This window comes from Orcinus orca, chromosome 1, assembly GCF_937001465.1.
Source record: "Orcinus orca chromosome 1, mOrcOrc1.1, whole genome shotgun sequence".
Classification (NCBI taxonomy): Eukaryota; Metazoa; Chordata; class Mammalia; order Artiodactyla; family Delphinidae; genus Orcinus; species Orcinus orca.
Window position 1 is genome coordinate 60,246,072 of NC_064559.1, and position 21,302 is coordinate 60,267,373.

Below are 21,302 nucleotides of genomic sequence, written 5' to 3' on the forward strand. Positions count from 1 at the left end.
ACTTTTAATCACAGTCTCAATTTCAGTGCTTGTGATTGGTCTGTTTATATTTTCTATTTCTTCCTGGTTCAGTCTTGGAAGGTTGTGCTTTTCTAAGAATTTGTCCATTTCTTCCAGGTTGTCCATTTTATTGACATAGAGTTGCTTGAAGTAATCTCTCATGATCCTTTGTATTTCTGCAGTTTCAGTTGTTACTTCTCCTTTTTCATTTATAATTCTATTGATTTGAGTCTTCTCCCTTTTTTCTTGATGAGTCTGGCTATTGGTTTATCAATTTTGTTTATCTTCTCAAAGAAACAGCTTTTATTTTTATTGATCTTTGGTATTGTTTCCTTCATTTTTTTTCCTTTAGTTCTGATCTGATCTTTATGATTTCTTTCCTTCTGCTAACTTTGGGTTTTTTTCTTGTTCTTCTTTCTCTAATTGCTTTAGGTGTAAGCGTAGGTTGTTTATTTGAGGGGTTTCTTGTTTCTTGAGGTAGGATTGTATTGCTATAAATTTCCCTCTTAGAACTGCTTTTGCTGCATCCCTTAGGTTTTGGGCCATTGTGTTTTCATTGTCATTTGTTTCTAGGTATTTTTGATTTCCTCTTTGATTTCTTCATTGATCTCTTGGTCGTTAAGTAGTGTATTGTTTAGCCTCCATGTGTTCGTATTTTTTACAGATTTTTTCCTGTAATTGATATCTACTCTTACAGCGTTGTGGTTGGAAAAGAAGCTTGATATGATTTCAGTTTTCTTAAGTTTACCAAGGCTTGATTTGTGACCCAAGATATGATCTATCCTGGAGAATGTTCTGTGTGTGCATTTGAGGAGAAAGTGTATTCTGTTGTTTTGGGTGGAATGTCCTATAAATATCAATTACGTCCATCTTGTTTAATGTATCATTTAAAGCTTGTGTTTCCTTATATATTATTTTCATTTTGGATAATCTGTCCATTGGTGAAAGTGGGGTGTAAAGTCCCCTAGTATTATTGTGTTACTGTCGATTTCCCCTTTTATGGCTGTTAACATTTGCCTTATGTATTAAGGTGCTCCTATGTTGGGTGCATAAATATTTACAACTGTTATATCTTCTTCTGGGATTGATCCCTTGATCATTATGTAGTGTCCTTCTTTGTCTCTTGTAATAGTCTTTATTTTAAAGTCTATTTTGTCTGATATGAGAATTGCTGCTCCAGCTTTCTTTTGGTTTCCATTTGCATGGAATATCTTTTTACATCCCCTCACTTTCAGTCTGTATGTGTCCCTTGGTCTGATGTGGGTCTCTTGTAGACAGCATCTATACAGGTCTTGTTTTTGTATCCATTCAGCCAGTCTATGTCTTTTGGCTGGAGCATTTAATCCATTTACATTTAAGGTAATTATCGATATGGATGTTCCTATTAGCATTTTCTTAATTGTTTTGGGTTTGTTTTTGTAGGCCTTTTCCTTCTCTTGTGTTTCCTGCCTAGAGAAGTTCCTTTAGCATTTGTGGTAAAGCTGGTTTGGTGGTGCTGAATTCTCTTAGCTTTTGCTTGTCTGTAAAGTTTTTAATTTCTCCGTTGAATCTGAATGAGATCCTTGCTGGGTGGAGTAATCTTGGGTGTAGGTTTTTCCCTTTCATCACTGTAAATATGTTCTGCCAGTCCCTTCTGGCTTGCAGAGTTTCTGCTGAAAGATCAGCTGTTAACCTTATGGGGATTCCCTTGTATGTTATTTGTTGTTTTTCCCTTGCTGCTTTTAATATTTTTTCTTTGTATTTCATTTTTGGTAGTTTGATTAATATGTGTCCTGGCGTGTTTCTCCTTGGATTTATCCTGTATGGGACTCTCTGTGCTTCCTGGACTTGATTAACTAATTCCTTTCCCATATTAGGGAAGTTTTCAACTCTAATTTATTCAAATATTTTCTCAGAACCTTTCTTTTTCTCTTCTTCTTCTCGGACCCCTATAATTCGAATGTTGGTGCGTTTAATGTTGTCCCAGAGGTCTCTGAGACTGTCCTCAATTATCTTCATTCTTTTTCTTTATTCTCCTCTGCAATAGTCATTTCCACTATCTTATCTTCCAGGTCACTTATCCATTCTTCTACCTCAGTTATTCTGGTACTGATTCCTTCTAGAGAATTTTTAATTTCCTTTATTGTGTTGTTCATCATTGTTTGTTTGCTCTTTTGTTCTTCTAGGTCCTTGTTAAACGTTTCTTGTATTTTCTCCATTCTATTTCCAAGATTTTGGATCATCTTTACTATCATTATTCTGAATTCTTTTTCAGGTAGACTGCGTATTTCCTCTTCATTTGTTTGGCCTGGTGGGTTTTTACCTTGCTCCTTCATCTGCTGTGTGGTTCTCTGTCTTCTCATTTTGCTTAACTTACTGTGTTTGGGGTCTCCTTTTCGCAGGTTGCAGGTTTGTAGTTCCTGTTGTTTTTGGTGTCCACCCTGAGTAGTCAAGGTTGGTTTAGTGGTTGTGTAGGCTTCCTGGTGGAGGTGACTAGTGCCTGTGTTCTGGTGAATGAGGCTGGATCTTGTCTTTCTGGTGGGCAGGACCGTGTCTGGTGGTGTGTTTTGGGGTGTCTGTGACCTTATTATCATTTTAGGCAGCCTCACTGCTAATGGGTGGGGTTGTGTTCCTGTCTTGCTAGTTGTTTGGCATAGGGTGTCCAGCACTGCTGCTTGCTGGTCATTGAGTGGAGCTGGGTCTCAGCGTTGAGATGGAGATCTCTGGGAGATTTTTGCCATTTGATATTACATGGAGCCGGGAGTTCTCTGGTGGTCCAATGTCCTGAACTCAGCTCTCCCACCTCAGTGTCACAGGCCTGACACCTGGCTGGAGCACTGAGACCCTGTCAGCCACACGGCCCTTTTCAGAAGAAAAGGGACAAAAAAGAAAGTAAGAAAGAAAAAAATAAAATAACGTTATTAAAATAAAAATAATTATTAAAAATAAAAGAATTAAAAAGAAGTAAAAAAAAAAAAAAAAGAAGGAAAGAAAGAAGAGAGTAGCCAAACCAGAAAACAAATCCACCAATGATAACAAGCACTAAAAACTATACTAAAAAAAAAACCAAAATGGACAGACAGAACCATAGGGCAAATGGTAAAAGCAAAGCTCTACAGACAAAATCATACAAAGAAGCATACATGTACACACTCACAAAAAGAGAAAGAGGAAAAAAATATATATATCATTGCTCCCAAAGTCCACCGCCTCAATTTTGGGATGATTCGTTGTCTACTCAGGTATTCCACAGATGCACAGTACATCAAGTTGATTGTGGAGATTTAATCTGCTGCTCCTGAGGTTGCTGAGAGAGATTTCCCGTTCTCTTTGTTCACACAGCTCCTGGGGTTCAGCTTTGGATTTGCGTGTAGGTCTCCTGAGGGCATCTGTTCTTTGCTCAGACAGGGCAGGGTTAAAGTAGCAGCTGATTAGGGGGCTCTGGCTCACTCAGGCCAGGGGGGAGGGAGGGGTAAAGAATACAGGTTGAGCCTGTGGGCTGCACAGGCTGGCGTGATGTTGCACCAGCCTGTCACGTTGCACCAGCCTGAGGCATTCTCCTGGGGAAGTTGTCCCTGGATCACGGGACCCTGGCAGTGGAGGGCTGCACAGGCTCCCTGGAGGGGAGGTGTGGCGAGTGACCTGTGCTTGCACACAGGCTTCTTGGTGGCTGTAGCAGCAGCCTTAGCGTTTTATGCCCATCTCTGGTGTCTGTGCTGATAGCTGTGGCTCGCGCCACTGTCTCTGGAGACAGTTTAGGCAGTGCTCTGTACCCCCTCTCCTCTCACACCCCGAAACAATGGTCTCTTGCCACTTAGGCAGGTCCAGACTTTTTCCTGGACTCCCGGCTAGCTGGGGCGCACTAGCCCCCTTCAGGCTGTGTTCATGCAGCCAACCCCTGGGATCCAACCGAAGCCCGAGCCTCAGCCCCCGCCCGCCCCAGCGGGTGAGCAGACAAGCCTCTTGGGCTGGTGAGTGCTGGTCGGCACCGATCCTCTGTGCGGGAATCTCTCCGCTTTGCCCTCTGCACCCCTGTTGCTGTGCTCTCCTCCATGGGTCTGAAGCTTCCCCCCCGCCACCCCCCATCTCCACCAGTGAAGGGGCTTCCTAGTGTGTGGAAACATTTCTTCCTTCACAGCTCCCTCCCAGAGGTGCAGGTCCTGTCCCTATTCTTTTGTCTCTGTTTTTTCTTTTGCCCTACCCAGGCACGTGGGAGGTTTCTTGCCTTTTGGGAGGTCTGAGGTCTTCTCCCAGCGTTTAGTAGGTGTTCGGTAGGAGTTGTTCCACATGTAGATGTATTTCTGATGTATTTATGGGGAGGAAGGTGATCTCCTCATCTTACTCTTCTGCCATCTTGGAGGTCTCTCCCCAGCTTAGTTATTGAATATTCCTCCTTTTCCCAGAGATTTGAAATGGTTTTTCTACTATATGCTGGCCAGTTTTTTATTCAATAGATACTTCTTGAAAGCTTATTCTGTGCCAGATACTGTTCTGATATATTCATAGATATGTTTTGATGCTCTTTTTTCTTTTCCATTGATCTGTTTGATAATTTCCATACTAATATCATACTGTTGTTGTTTTGTTTTGTACTTTGACTAGAGTTTTAGAGTATGTAGGAGAAATGTTCCAATTTGTTGTTTTCTTTTTTTTAATGTGGTGTTGCTGGTCTTTGTACGTTTTCTTATATATTGTTTTGAGATCACTTTATTATATTCTCTGAGAAAATCTTAACAGAATTTTAATTATGATTGCACTCAAATTATAAATTAATTTTGGGTTATATTTTGATCTGTTGTAAACTTTGTAATTTTCTTTTGGTTTATTTCTTCATAACCTGCTGTGTATAATTCCTATAGCTGTATTTTTATTGAGACATTTTTCTGTTCTTTAGTAAAGAAGAAAAATGCTGAATTTGTGACATTATAGTACATCATTTTCCAAAGTATATTCTAAGAAATGCTGTATCCTCTGGATTATAAGGATGAATGCCTTTGGAAATACTGGATTAAGCAAAGCTAAACCAGATTCTTTATTAAGTAGGACTTTTTTAGAGCTTTTGCATATTACCTATTTATTTGACTTCAGAATAATTGTGTTCAAAACCTATATTATACCAGTGCTCTGTATTATGAATATGAATAATACTGTGAAATGCTATTATAGGGTGTTTTTAAGTTTGTATAAAAAATTCCTCACTAAGTGGATTAGTAATATAGTGAATTCTTGTTGTTTCATAATCTGAATGGCCAGAAAGCTCAAATAAATGAAATACTTCCATTACCATAATAAATACTTATAATGCAGTCCACGAAGTACAATAGATCCTCAATGCCTATTATAGAAAGTTGAATTATGATCACTATATAATACACAGATATTTTAATTTTTAATGATTTTCAAGATTTAGTCAACCATGTAACAGTACTAATTTGACACTAGTCTCATTACTTTATGTTTACTTAATGTATAGTAATTCTCATTAATCAATTCATTACCTTTTTCAGGAAAAAGGTGTAACAGGGATATTTATCAATCTACCCTAAAGCTAGTTTCGTTAAAAATTTTTTGCTCTATTTATGTCCGTTGGCATCAATTTAACATGACATTAAAATATTAGACTTATTTTTCTGTGTATAAGTTTTATTTGATTATTAATTTGCTTTAGTGAAGTCAGTGTTAGCCTGCTTTAAACTGCTCATTATTTTTTTAGACTTAATCTAGTTTTTCACTTATTCATGAACACATTAAATCAGATGTTAAAAAAAAAAACTGGCACTGCAGTAGCAAGTGGAAATGAAAATTAAGAAATAAATGTTTTTTTATTATTTTATTGTCACCCATAGTATACTTACTATGTTACTTTATTTAAATCATATTTTATTTTTCTATTTACAGTTAGACTTAAAGCTGCATGTTGTGAGTTTTAGTATTTCAGTTTTAAAAATAGCTTTCTGTGTTGGAAAGAAGCATCCTACTTTTTGTCCCAGTTCTATCTTAGCTTTGTTATTTATTTATTTATTTATTTATTTTTAACATCTTTATTGGAGTATAATTGCTTTACAATGGTGTGTTAGTTTCTGCTTTATAACAAAGTGAATCAGTTATACATATACATATGTTCCCATATCTCTTCCCTCTTGCGTCTCCCTCCCTCCCACCCTCCCTATCCCACCGCTCTAGGTGGTCACAGAGCACTGAGCTGATCTCCCTGTGCTATGCAGCTGCTTCCCACTAGCTATCTATTTTACGTTTGGTAGTGTATATATGTCCATGCCTCTCTCTCGCTTTGTCACAGCTTACCCTTCCCCCCTCCCCATATCCTCAAGTCCATTCTCTAGTAGGTCTGTGTCTTTATTCCTGTCTTACCCCTAGGTTCTTCATGACATTTTTTTTTTTATTAAATTCCATATATATGTGTTAGCATACGGTATTTGTCTTTCTCTTTCTGACTTACTTCACTCTGTATGACAGACTCTAGGTCTATCCACCTCATTACAAATAGCCCAGTTTCGTTTCTTTTTATGGCTGAGTAATATTCCATTGTATATTAGTGCCACATCTTCTTTATCCATTCATCCGATGGTGGACACTTAGGTTGTTTCCATCTCTGGGCTATTGTAAATAGAGCTGCAATGAACATTTTGGTACATGACTCTGTGTTATTTATTGATAGTAGACATTTAAAACCAATTACCCTTTATATCAGAGGCAAAGTGAGTGATCATTTTTGTACATCCCCGTTTTCTTTAGAAACTGCCCTTGGTGCATTAGCAAGAGTCCTCAGAGAAGACTGGAAGCAAAGTGTTGAGTTAGCTACAAACATAATATACATCTTTTTTTGCTTTTCCAGGTAAGTGTAAAAATTAGGAAATAAAAGTACTGATCTATATCTATTTCTGTCTGTGTCATTGGTTTAGATAGTAGATCACTAGTTTTCTCAGTCTTCTTATGTATCTAACTATGCTCTGCCTCTAAACTTCTATTTCCGGTTCTCTGTCCTCTTTGTTGTTCTGTCTTTCTTTCAGTCTACACTAACCAATGCATATACATGTACAGTAGGATGATATAATGGTTTAGAGTTTAAGAGTTATGGGCTCTGGAAATAGACTCTCTGGCTTTGAATCCAAGTCCTGCTGTATATTAGCCGTGTGATCTTGGTTACATTACTTAACCTTTCTGTGCTCAGTTTCCTCATCTGTAATTGTGGATAGTAATAGGAGCATCCTCTTCAGGAAGGTATAAGAAAAAAGCCTGACCCAGAGTAAGTGCCAGTAAATGTTACTGTTTTATATACAGTTGATCCTTTTTTCCACTAAGTATGTACTACCATACTACACGGTCCCCCAGTTGAAACTGTGGATGCAGAACTGCAGATATGGAGGACCCACTATAAGTTATACTTACATTTTTGATGATACAGAGGGTTGGCACCCCTATCCCTTGCATTGTTCAAGGGTCAACTCTGTGTGTGTGTGTGTGTGTGTGTGTGTGTGTGTGTGTGTGTATACACAATATATGTTTGCAAACACATACCTGTTATGTATTCATGTATTTTATTTATACACATATATTCTTTAGAAGGATACTTATTGAGACATTGTGAAAAGTTTCTCACTTCTCAGAAATTCTAGGGAATTTCTTGCCTCTGTTCTAAAAATGTGCCAGCATTAGCAAATAAATATTTACTGAATAAATACTTGGATGAATAAATTGTCTAGGAAACGTATGTAAAACCTGATGGCTAATACTTCACTAGTTTATTTCCTGGTATCAGTTTTATTCAATAATAGTACTGTTATATTATTAGTTTTGTTAGGTGGTAGTCTGAAATTTTATTTTGAGGGTATCTGAATAGTTAAAATGGTGGTTAATTACAAAAATGTGTTTTGTGTAATTTCTAACTTAAAAATAATTACGTTTCAGGTAAGTGTTGTGTGTTAAAATATATTTAAAGTAATCTCACAATTTCAAGTCTTCCTAGTATACTGTGGGCATATTCATTTATTGAAATACGTATATCAAGTCTCTTTTACATTGTTTGTACCAGTGTTTATCCAAAACAGATTTCCTGAAGTCACAAAATGTATTCCTTTAAATACATACTAAAAACTCTTCTTTAAAGCTTTTCTCAGTTTCATGGACTTATCACTCACTATAAAATTGGAGCTCTGTGTATGAATATCATTGATCATGAATTAAAAAGACATGAGCTTTGGCAAGAAGAACTTTCTAAGAAGAAGAAAACTGATATCCTTTGAAGCGGCATTTCACCCCACTGTTGCCTATTGCTGTGAGCTTTGGATGGAGAGGATTTTGTTTTGTTTGTCATTCACCTTACTTGAAAACATGCAAGAGTGTGTGCTGAAGGTTAAGATGAAGATTGAAATTATCAGAATGAATATAGTTTTACATATACTTTTTAATCTTTCTACAACTTTGATTAGGTGATAAGCTAGAGGGAATAGATAATAGTGGTCCTGGATAACTGAATTGGTGAGTCTCTAAGTGACTGTGCTATTTTGTCCCTCAAGATCCTTTAGTTAGCTGAAGTCTGGCTCACCACTGTTTCTTACATGGTTTTCTCTGTGTAATAAGGTGACTTTGATTGGAATGAGTATGAATTTGGTGAAGAACATAGTTTTAAATTCTATTTTTCTAATTATTAAAAAAGTATTTTTGGACTTACATACAAATTCGAGATGCCTGCAGAAGCATAGAACCTGTGAAAGGAACCTTAAAAAGAATCAATTTTAACCTTTCAATACAAGAATCTTTTCTGCAACTTCCCTTACAAATTGATTATTTAGTCTCTTCTTTATCATGTCACTGCTTATTGATTTAGCTCATTCTGTGTTTTGACATTCTATTTATTATAATGGTTTTTTGCTTAGTGTACTAAAGTCTACTTCCCAATAACTTCTATCCCTTGATTCTAATCTTGCATACTGAAGCAATATAGAATAAGGATATTTTCTTCAATATCACATTTCTTATATATGAAGATATTTGTCATATTTCTTCTACAACTTTAATTCTAAATTGAAGGTCCTGGCTTATTCATATCTGTCTAATATGACATGTTTTGCAGATGACAAGTCATACAGGGAACTTTCTTTTGAACCCAATATTTATTGATCTCTTTTAAAAAGTAAAAATATTATTTCTGTTGTGCCCAATATCTCATGTTTTCTACCTCTCCTTCGTGGAATACCCAAGGCACTATAAAAATACACCCTCACACACACACACAGATTTGACTTTTCTTAATTAGGATTTTTATAGGTTTAGACATTTTCTGTGTGTGCTGTAAGCTTCCGACATCTAGATTGGTGTTGACTTAAACCACGTGGACAACTCAATAATCCTGGAGACTTCAGGTCATTTCTTGAGTCCCAAGTTTCCTGAATATACCTAAAATTCATTGAAACTAAGGAGGGGGCAGGATACAGAGAGAACCACTAATGGGACTTTTAGCAATCATTAATTTATACTTTGTGATTGCTTGGTGACAAGAACTGATCTTTTAGGACATATCATATTCCTATAAATATTAGACACCATTGAATGTAAGATACACCATTATTTATGAACCACTACAAAAGGAGAAAGATGCTTCCAATTAAAACTATGACATATCATGGATTATAAGATATATTCAAATTCTGGAGATGTTAAGATGTGCAAAAAATGTGTCTCAGAATCAATAGATTACAGTAATTGAAGGAATATAAAAATGACCTATCAGAATTTTGGCCATTTCTCCTAAAATATATCTATTTTATTAAGTCTTAAGTTTCCTTGTGTTGTGATGCAAGTAGCATTCAACAAGGGGGATGTTTTTGAGCGCTTGGGGATCCTGAAGTCATACTGAAGTAATTGGTTATTTCTGCAGGTGTCCAAGGGACTATTTGGGGCTATAAGATATAATTTTTAAATTTTGTTTTTCTCTAACTTTGGGATATTTCTCTTTTTGTATGTAGTCTGAAGAGGGTGCTAAAAAGCTTTAGATATAATCAACGTCCTTTCAATATACTAGACATCTGTCCAAAGTGGAATTCACTATTCTTATTAACTAAATCATTCTTTAAGGCTATAACCTTTTTGATTCATGGACCTATTTTTTAATTTGGTGAAAGTTAGAGACTTGTGCACATACCTAAAATATTTACCTACAATTTCTGAGGATTCAAGTACTTGGTGAAGCCTAAACATGTGTTCACCCAAGGTCTGCAAGCACATGCTCGAGCACTTGGTTAAGAAGATCTGTTATAACACAATTGTGCAGGGAATAATATTTTAATTAAACTATTGGTTACAGAAAATAACTGGATAAAATTGCACATAAAATTTATTAGCACTGTTCTTCATAGTATTTTTCATTAGGTTTTCTTTGCTTCAATGAATGTGGATGATCCTTAACTTGTTTACTTGATGAAGACCCTGAAAACCAAACCTTGAGAAAAGATTATGAAAAAACCTTTAAAAAATACCAGGGGCTTGTGGTAAAACAGGAACAGCTCTTACGAGGTATGAATACCTAAGCAATGAGAATGCAACAAAGTTCTTACTACACATTCATCTTGTTCTATTTTTGTCAGATAAATAAAGCTAATACCAGACTAATTGAAAGTTCTGTGAATTTTAATGTACTACAGAATCTTCTGTCTTTAGCATTGATAATGATGCTTTAAATTTCACTCCACTATCTTTCTACCAAAAAGCCCCATTCAGCTCTTAAATGTATAAATTACATTCTTGAAATTGTATTAATCAGAAAGGATTTTTTAATCCAATGTATGACCTTTTCAATAATAAGAATCTTGTCTCTCAAACCCTGCTATATGTATCTTATATGGTGACAATTTTGTTGCTTTCCTAGGAAATTGATGAAAAACTTTTCAAAATATTTCTCTTTAATAAAAAATAGTCTCCTCTTTCTGGGGTTTGTTGAGAGATTTAACAGTTCAATAGTATGGTTTCTCAGTCATTGATAGGATGCAAAATCTTATGTCGTGAGTAAGAATGATGTGGGACTTTTAAGTGTGCATTCAATTCCTGCTCTGTAGCTGACTATTGATTTTTCCCCCAGCTTTATTGAGATATAATTGATATATAGCACTGTGTAAGTTTAAGGTATACAGTGTAATGGTTTGATACAAGTATATGTTCCAGAATGTTTACCACAATAAGATTACTTAACAAATCCTTCTCCTCACATAATTACCATTTTGTTGTTGTTGTTGTTATGGTGAGAACATTTAAGATCTGTCATAGCACCATTCACGTATACAGTACAGTATTTTTACCTGTAGTCACCATGCTGTATATTAGATCCTGGAACTTACTCATCTTATAACTGAAAGTTTGTACTCTTTGACCACCATCTCCCCATTTCCCCCACAACCCAGTGTCTGGTAGCCATCAATCTACTCCTTGTTTCTGTGAGCTCAGCGTTTTTAGATTCCACATATAAGCATATAAGTGAGAACATACAGCATTTGTCTTCCTCCATCTGACTTATTTCATTTAGCATAATGCCCTCAAGATCCATCTTTATTGTGGCAAATGTCAGAATATCGTCCTTTTTAATAAACAAGTAATATTCTATTTTATATATATTATATCTAATGTATAAGTAATATGTTATATATTTTATATAATATTTTATATAAAATATATATCACATCTACTTTATCCATTCATCCATGTATAGACACTTAGGTTGCTTCCACATCTTAACTATTATGAATAATGCTGGAGTGAACATGGGGGTGCAGATATCTCTTTGAGATCGTGGTTTTATTTCCTTTGGATATATACCCAGAAGTAGGATTGCTGGGTCATATGGTAGTTCTGTTTTTAACTTTTTGAGGAACCACCATACTGTTTTCCAGAGTGGCTGCACCAGTTTATATTCCTGTCAGCAGTACACCAAGGGTTGCCTTTTCTCCACATTTTGCCAGCATTTATCTCTTGTCTTTTTTTTTTTTTTAAAGAAGATGTTGGGGGTAGGAGTTTATTAATTTATTTATTTTTGCTGTGTTGGGTTTTCATTTCTGTGCGAAGGCTTTCTCTAGTTGTGGCAAGCGGGGGCCACTCTTCATCGTGGTGCACGGGCCTCTCACTATCGCAGCCTTTCTTGTTGCGGAGCACAGGCTCCAGACACGCAGGCTCAGTAGTTGTGGCTCACGGGCCTAGTTGCTCCGCAGCATGTGGGATCCTCCCAGATCAGGGCTCGAACCCGTGTCCCCTGCATTAGCAGGCAGATTCTCAACCACTGTGCCACCAGGGAAGCCCTATCTCTTGTCTTTTTGATAATAGCCATTCTGACAGGTGTGAGGTGCTATCTCAGTGTAGTATTGATTTGCATTTGATGATTAGTGATGTTGAGCATTTTCATGTGTCTGTTGGCCATCTGTACGTCTTCTTTGGAAAAATTTCTATTCGGATCCTCTGCCCATTTTTTAATTGAGTTGTTTGATTTTTCGATGTTGAGTTGTGTGAGTTCTTTGTGTATTTTGGATATTAACCCCTTATTGGATATATCATTTGCAAATATCTTCTCTCATTCTGTAGGCTGCTTTTTCATTTTGTTGATAGCTAGCTTCCTTTGCTGTGTAAAAGTTTTTTAGTTTGATGTAGTCCAATTTGTTTGATTTACTTTTGTTTCCCTTGCCTGAGGAGAAAAATTATTGCTAAGGTTGATGTCAGAGAGCATACTGCCTATGTTTTCTTCTAGGAGTTTTATGGCTTCAGGTCTTACATTTAAGGCTTTAATCCATTTTGAGTTTATTTTTGTATATGATGTGAAAAAGTAGTCATCCAGTTTCATTCTTTTGCATGTAGCTGTCTAATTTTCCCAACACTATTTATTGAAGAAGCTGTCTTTTAGCTATTGTATATTCTTCTTGCCTCCATTGTTGTAGATTGACCATGTAAATGTGAGTTTATTCCTGCACTCTCTATTCTGTTCCATTGATCTATGTGTCTTTTTTTGTGCCATACCATACTGTTTTGATTACTGTGGCTTTGTAGTATAGTTTGAAATCAGAGAGCGTGGTATCTCCAGCTCTGTTCTTTGTAAAGAACAAAGCTGGAGATATTGTTTTGGCTATTCGGGGTCTTTTTGTTTCCACGTACATATATATTTTAAATTGTTGTATTTTCTTTTTGGAGTGATCCCTTTATCATTATGTAATGTCCTTCTTTTTCTCTAGTTACAGTCTTTGGTTTAAAGTCTATTTGTCTGATATAAGTATTGCTACCCCATTTTTCTTTTTGTTTCCATTTGCATGGAATACCTTTTAACATCCTCTCATTTTCAGTCGGTTTGTGGCTTTAGATCTGAAGTGATTCTCTTATAGGCACCATATGCATGGGTCTTGTTTTTGTATCCAGTCAGCCACTCTGTGCCTTGATTGGAGCTTTTAGTCCATTTACACTTAAAGTATATTGATACGTATGTACTTTTTGCTATTTTGTTCATTGTTTTGAGTTTTTTTTTTTTTAACAGTCCTTTTATGGTCCCTTCTTTTGCTCTCTTCCCTTGTGATTTGATGTCTACCTTTAGTGTTATGTTTGGATTCCTTTGTCTTTTTTGTGTGTGTATCTATTATAGATTTTTGGTTTGTCGTTACCATGAGGTTTTTATATATATATATATATATATATATATATATCTGTTATAAACCTTATGATACATTATTATTTTTGTATAGACAGTCAATTTTACTTTAAAGATACTTAAATATTAAGAAAATAACCTTATATATTTACTTATATAGTTACTATTTCCACTGATTCTACTATTTTTTGTTAGATTATGTTTCTGTCGTCATTTTCTTTCTGTCTGAAAGATTTCCTTGTATATTTCTCACAGGATAGATTTACTAATGAATTATTTTATCTTTTTACATCTGAGAAATTCTTTTTTTTTCTTTTTTGAAATATTTTTACTGGTTTATAATTCTAGGTTGACAACTTATTTCTATTTTCTAAACATACTGTTACACTGTTGACATGCTTGCATTGTTTCTGATGAGAAGTCTGCTGTCATCCTTATCTTTTCTTCATCTATATATGAGGTTTTTTCCCTCTGGCTGCTTTAAAATGGTCTCGTCATCATTTGTTTTTACCAGTTTGATTATATTGTGCTTTGGTGTAGCTTTCTTCGTGTTTCTTGTTCTTGGATTTCACTGACCTTATTGGGATTGTGGATTTATATTTTTTATCAAATTTGGAAAATTATCAATTATTATTTCTTCAGGGACTCCAATTACAGGTATATTAGGTCACTTGACGTTTTTTCCATAGTTTACTGATACTCTTTACATTTTTGCTGTTGTTTTTTTTCTTTGTGTGTTTAATTTTGGATAGTTTCTAGTTATGTCTTCAATTTCACTAATCTTTTCTTCTCCAGTCTCTAAACTGCTGTTAATTCCATTTAGTATACAATCTCAGGCATTGTAGTTTTCATTGCTAGATGTTTGATTTAATCTTCTGTATATCCTCCATGTCTCTACTAAACTTTTAGAAAATTTAGAATACAGTTATATAACTATTTTGATGTTCATGTTCGATCATTCTAACTGTGTTGTCAGTTCTAGAACAGTTTCAGTTAGCTGATTTTTCTTTTCCTTACAGATTGTGTTTTCCTGCTTTTTTTGAATGGCTAATAATCTTTGATTGGAGGCAGGACAATGTGAAATTTTCATTGTTAGGTGATGGATATTATTTTATTCCTATAAATATTCTATTCCTGAGCTTTATTGTGAGACATAATTAAATTATTTGGAAGCAGTTTGATCCTTTTGGATCATTCTCATAAGATTTGTGAGTTTGGACATGAGCAGCATTTAGTCTAAAACTAATTATTCCATACTACTGAGGCAAGGCCCATGTGAGAACTCTACCCAGTGGCCCATTAATTATGAAGTTTCCGGTATAGCTGGTAGAAAGAGGCATTATTTCCAGCTCTGTGTGCATGTCATATATTTTTTCTTCTAATTCTTTCATTTTGTTCTGCCCCCAGCCTCAGATTTGTAACACATGTGACTAGTCAGTACTCTGCTCAATATGTAAAGTAGACCTCTGCAGAACTCTGGAACTCTTCTCTTTTTGAAGCTCTGTCCTCTCTGGTATTCTTTTCTGTGAACTCTAGCCACCTTGGCTTCCCTGGTCCCTTGGTTCCATCTCTTTATTCAAGAATTCTTTGGGGTTCTTCTGGGATTTTTCCTTATCTGTTTCATGACCTGGAATCTCTCAAGACAGTATTCTGGGGCAATCATGGGCCAGGTCATTTGTTTCTTATCTCTCAGGGATAACTATCCATCATCATCTGGTGCTCAGTGTCCTGAAAACCCTTATTTTAGTCTTTTTGTTGTTGTTGTTGTTATTGTTTCTGGTGAGGGTTTCCAATCTGGTCCCTGCTCCTCTTATGTATTAATTTCCCAGAGTTGCCAAAACAAAGTACTGCAAACTGGGTGATTTAAAACAATAGAAATTTCACAGTTCTGGAGGCTAGAAAGCCAAAATCAAGATTTCAGCAGGGCCATGCTGCCCCTGAAGACTCTAGAGAAGAATCTTTCCTTGGCTCTTCCTAGCATTTGGTGGCTTCTGGCAGTCCTTGGTGTTTCTTGGCTGTGGCTGCATCTGTTCATTCTCTGCCCACATCTTCACATGGCCTTCTTCCCACTGCATCTGTCAGTTATGTCCTCTCTTCTTATGAGGGCCCCAGTCATTGGTTTCAAGGACTACCTTAGTCTATTATGACCTCATCCTAACTAGTTACATCTGCAAAGACCCTGTTTCCAAATTACTTCGAATTCCTAGGTTCTGGGTGGATGGAAATTTGAGGAGAACACTATTCAACCCACTACATCTGTCTTGGTTGCAAGAAGAAGTCTACTATATGCTTTTCCAACACAACTTTAAAACCTTTTATTAGTGCCTTGCATGGAAAGTCAGCATGGTGCAATAGTGTAAATGTGTGAGCTTTGGTTTCTGGTGGGTTTTCTTGCTGTGTGGCTAGGGCAAGGTATTTAACTTCTCTGAATCTGGGGTTTCCCATCTGTAAAAATTTTTATAGTATTTCTTGCCTCGTAAAATTGTCTTAAAATGGGTTACTGTTTATATATCAACTAGTACAGTGCCTGGCATATAGTAGGTACTAAATTAGAATTGCTTTTCCATTTCAAATATTTGTTAAATAAAAGTTTATATGCATATATATTTTTCATAAAGGTTTAGAGATGGTTTATAAGAGTACATAAAATGAAATACTAAAAGAATTGAGCAAAATCAAGACAATAGGAGAGCAAAAAGACTATATTGGCCATAATATTCTATGTAATTCTGACAGAAAACTTTCAGGTTTAACTCTGAAGCTTCCTGTCAGTCAAGGCCAAATGGAAAACATTATCTGTTACATAATCTCATTGTCAAAAGGGAACAATTAAATGAGTTTCTTATGAGAATGTAAGCATTTTTATTACCAGTATCTAAAAGAAATTTTACTTAGAACTAGTAGACAGTGGCCTCAACTTTGGTTAGTATAACAGTTATTTTACTGAATTTCATATGGCCGTTTTCTGTAGACTATCAAAAACTCATTTTGAATATGAAAAATAGGTTTTAGTATCCTTAAATTCAGCTCTAGCTGTACTCTACATTTTTTAGCACAGCAGCCCCTAATTGTTGAAATTTTACCTTGTTTTCTACACGCTTGCCTGTTTTATTATTTGCTAACATATACGTTTAATTGACATTTGATTACAATTAACCTCTTAGCTCTAAGAGGGTAGGAATCATTGACTTATTTTGGTTATTGTGTCTTTCTCAGCATCATAAGAATATTATTTTATATATAAGTTTTGTTTCATATAGCATATATATCAATAATAATAGTTTTCTAATGAATAAATTAACTAGTTAAAATTTTCAAGATAATATACTATCTTCTACATCTGTTACTTTAATGGGTAGAAATGATTTATTAAATTGTTGATTCAATATGCCAGTTATTTAACTCTCATTTATTTTACTTTCCTAGTTGCTCTTTATTTGCTTCTGAATCTTGCTGAGGATACACGTACAGAGCTGAAGATGAGGAACAAGAACATAGTTCACATGCTGGTGAAGGCTCTTGATCGGGACAATTTTGAGCTGCTTATTCTAGTTGTGTCATTTTTGAAGAAACTCAGCATTTTTATGGAGAATAAAAATGATATGGTAACTTACATTGAAACAGCCCATGTTCACCATTTTTGAGTTAGAATATTTTGATAAAAAGTAAACACATTATCCCCCTACTGAGATAATTCTAAATGAAAATTTTACAATGGCAGTAACTCACTTAAGTGGCTTCATTAAGAAATATATTTCATATTAGTTAATTATCCAGATAATTAAAGTTTTCTGGATAAAAATATTTTCCTAATATATTGTACAGAATGAATCTTTCCATATTAAACATAATATATAGAAAGTAATTTTAACTTCAGATTGTGTTTCAGAGTCATCTGGCCTTATTATTTTCCCCTAAGGTACTTTTCTCCTGCATTTCTGGTATTAGTGTGTGGAATTACAGTTTAGCCCAATCTGTTTCTCATTTATTATTCCAGTTGGTAGCTGCAACCTGTTGATTCTGCTTAAGTATCTCTTGAAGCTATCTGTTCTTTCTATTCCCAGTGCCATTGTGTTAGTTCATGCCCTCTTTATTTATACACTCTTCATTTCTTGTTTGAATCATTACAGTAGGTTCCTATTTGCCATCTTACATTGTGTTGATGCAGTTGTCTTTGAGAAATAGTACAAATTGATCATATATTATTTCTCCAGCTGAAAAATATGTATAATGTGGAAATATAGAGAGATGGAATAAAAAATATCTGCTTTTTTCCATGTCATTAAAAAGCCTTTGTAAGCACAGTGTTATATTAAATAGATCATACATTAACCATACCTTGCCTTCAGATACTTAAGTTGTTCATAATTTTAGCTATTATAAATAAGACTTCAGTGGACACATTTGTACATGCATCTTTGTCTGTATTTCTGTTTATTTTCTTAGGATAGATTTCTCAAAATGGAATTATTGGATCATTGGCTTTAACTCCATTGGAAACTATTTTAGAACTGCATGTTAATACAAGTCATTATGTGACTGTGTATTATTGGTATAAGTGGATTCTCCTTCAGATAGTCTAAATATATAGTAGTTCTACCTGTTCTTTTTCCTTCTTTTAAAATCTAATGAGCTAGGAAGTAGCTTATGCTTATTGAACAATATGGCATGCTCTTTGAAAACCTGAGACTGATTAATTAGATTTAATGAGTGCCTTGAATTCTGATACTTGGAATACATGAAATTTTATTTTATCCACAGATATTTAGTATGTGTCATTTTCATCATTAGTTTTGATGATTATTGATGATCACTGTGTCTGATACTCTTTTAAGATTGAATTTACTTAATCAAAAACATGTTTTTGTTTTTATCAATCTTATATTCAAGAATAATATGACATGGTGATATATATACTCCTGAGTATAGTTAGAGCGTGGCTAAGTAGTCACTTCTCCTTGCTGTAAGTTGATATATATTCTTCCATTTATGTGTTTAGAATAAGTTCACCTTTATTAGGTTTGCAAAATTCAAATTGATTTGCCATAAGCATGTGTCTACTGTGCATTGCTTAGATTTGTATTTAGATAATACTCTTCTTATGTGTTTATTCTGTCAAAACTGATCTCAGGTACATAATTAAAAATTATTTTCTGGTAAAATCATAGATTCAGAAAATAGAATATAAATTGTCTCATCAAACCTCAGTTTTTATTGGGGAGGAAAAACAGGTTCAGAAAAGGTAATTCATCCAAGGTCATAAGAATAATTTGATTGGCAGGGTTTTTAGGGTAGATGTTATGAATTTCATCTTTTATTGTGGAAAAGAATTCATTTTATTTAAGGGTGTTGTATAGAATTAGGATTTTTAGAGCTCAGCTGGACCTTATCTCTATGTTTACATTTTGTAGATTAACTCCTAATTTTACAGATGAAGTAACAGAGGATTAGAGAGGTTAAGTAATTTGCTCAAGGAAATATCTCCAGGATTCGGCTTCCTACTCCTTTTCTCTGCCTCCAAGGCAAAATTTATTTTTGTTTTTATTTTATATTGTTTTTTTTAAAAAAGATTTTTAGCAAGACTAAGTATAAGCAATTTTTAAATGTTGGCTTTCAGAAACACTGAAAAGTAATTACTTAAAGGTTGAAATAAATTTGCTTGTCAGTTTGATAAACTGTCACTTTGTAGAGAACTTTTAATAAAAGTACTAATTAACTATAAATTCCATTTTAGAGACATAAAATTAAGAGGGTTTTTGCATGTTGAGACAATGACTAAATTTAGCTTTGGGGATTGGGCTTTTATCAGCCAGAAACATGATTAGAAGACTGTGTCTAGTGTTTAACTATCTGATTGGGCTACATATTTTACATTCCATTCTCTGCAATGGAAATACAAATTAAAAAAAAAAAACTCTCCAAGTTACTTTATTAAGTTTGCCATAACCACCAGTGTGTACTGTTGCTGTTTTGAAAGAAAAATATTACTTAATATAATTAGTAACAGATGAAGCCTGTGGCATTTTTATTTAAGAGGGATGGAGGGGAGGGATGACTGATCCATTTGTGAGGTTGTATTATTTATTTAAATAAAGTGTTCATTTTACTGTTATAATGAACTAATACTGACCTTGCTTTTTAGAGTTATATATTTTAAAGGAAGTTTACTTTGCATAAAAAAATCTTTCAATTAATTATTTAAATTGAGTTTTCATATTTTTTATGTAAATGCAATATGATTAAAAGGGAATAAGTCATATTAGAATACGAATTTAAGAACAACAGAGAGGATATATATTCCTTGGGTTGCTTATTTTCTTATTAAGTTTTGAGACTTGTTTTTGTATTTTGAATATGTCTTTTATCAGTTATGTTTCCAAGTATTTACTACTTTTCTGTGGCTTGTGTTTTCATTTTCCATGAAGAGCAAAAGGTTTTAATTGTTATGAAATCAAGTATATCAAAAAAATTTTAATAGATTGTATTTTGGTGTTATATCTAAGAAATCTTTTCTTTTTTTTTTGTTTTGTTTTTTTGAAATCTTTTCTTAATTCAAGGTCACAAAGATTTCTTCCTGTGTGTTCTTTGAGGAGTTTTGTAGGGTTTGTGTTGTTTTTGTTTTTGTTTTAGTCTGTGATCCATCCATTTTTAGTGAATTTTGCAGATGGTGCAATGTATAGATCAATATCCATGTTTTGAATATGGATTTCCAATTGTTCCTGCACCATTTGTTGAAGAGACTATCCTTTCTCCGCTGAATTGCCTTTGCACCATATTGAAATTGCCTTTGTACTGTTTTTGTTGAAAATCAGTTGGCTATGTATGTGTGGTTTTATTTTTGGACTCTTTTCTGTTCCATTAACCTATGTTTCTATGCTTTCGCTGATACATTTTTGTCGTGATTACCGTAGCTTTATAATAAATCTTGAAATAAGGTAGTGTGAACCCTCAAATGTTGTTGCTGTTTTTCAGAATTATTCAGGCTATTTCAAATTCTTTATCTTTCCATATATTTAGAATCAACTAGTCTATTTCTTTAACAAAATATCCTGGAATCTTGATTGAGATTGCATTGAATCTATTGGCAGGATACAGTATATTGACCGTATTGAAGTTTCCGATACATGAACATGGTATAACTCTCCATTTATTTAGGTGTTTCTTGATTTCTTTCATCATTTCATAGTTTTAAGCATATGTATTTTGCACATATTTTGTTAGATTTATACTTAAGTGTTCTACCATTGTAATGGTAGCTTTTAAAAAAGAATCAGTTTCCTGTTGTTGAATGATAGTACATAGATATACAGTTGAATTTTGTATATTGACCTTATGTCCTGTGACCTTGCTAAATTCATTTTTTTACTTGGGATTTTCTAAGTAGACAATTATATTACTTGTAAATAGAAAGTTTTATTTTGTCTATTCTTAGCTATATACTTTTTATTTCTTTTCTTTTGCCTTTTTTTTTTTTTTTTGGTCTTACTGTACTGGCTAGACCCTCTAGTATGATGTTAAAAAGGAATGCTGTGACTTGACATCCCAGCCTTGTTACTGGTTTTAGGAAGAAAACAATGTCTTTTACTATTAAGTGTAATTTAATATAGTTTTTTTTATAGATACTTCATTGGTTTAAGTAAGTTCTGTTCTAGTTTGCTGAGAATTTTTATCATGAATGGTAGTTGGATTCTGTCAA

The 21,302-nt window shown here is 34.3% G+C and overlaps 1 protein-coding gene across 2 annotated transcripts in view; it reads left to right on the forward strand.

The window, feature by feature from the left end:
• The window catches only part of KIFAP3 (kinesin associated protein 3), a 165,309-nt gene that overhangs the window by 39,899 nt on the left and 104,108 nt on the right, over nt 1–21,302 (forward strand). For both annotated transcript variants that reach the window (XM_049715585.1, XM_004269744.4), the window contains exons 6-9: nt 6,733–6,832; nt 8,105–8,229; nt 10,411–10,509; nt 17,033–17,211. In XM_049715585.1, coding sequence (XP_049571542.1) covers nt 6,733–6,832; nt 8,105–8,229; nt 10,411–10,509; nt 17,033–17,211 — 503 coding nt within the window. The remainder of the gene's footprint in view (nt 1–6,732; nt 6,833–8,104; nt 8,230–10,410; nt 10,510–17,032; nt 17,212–21,302) is intronic.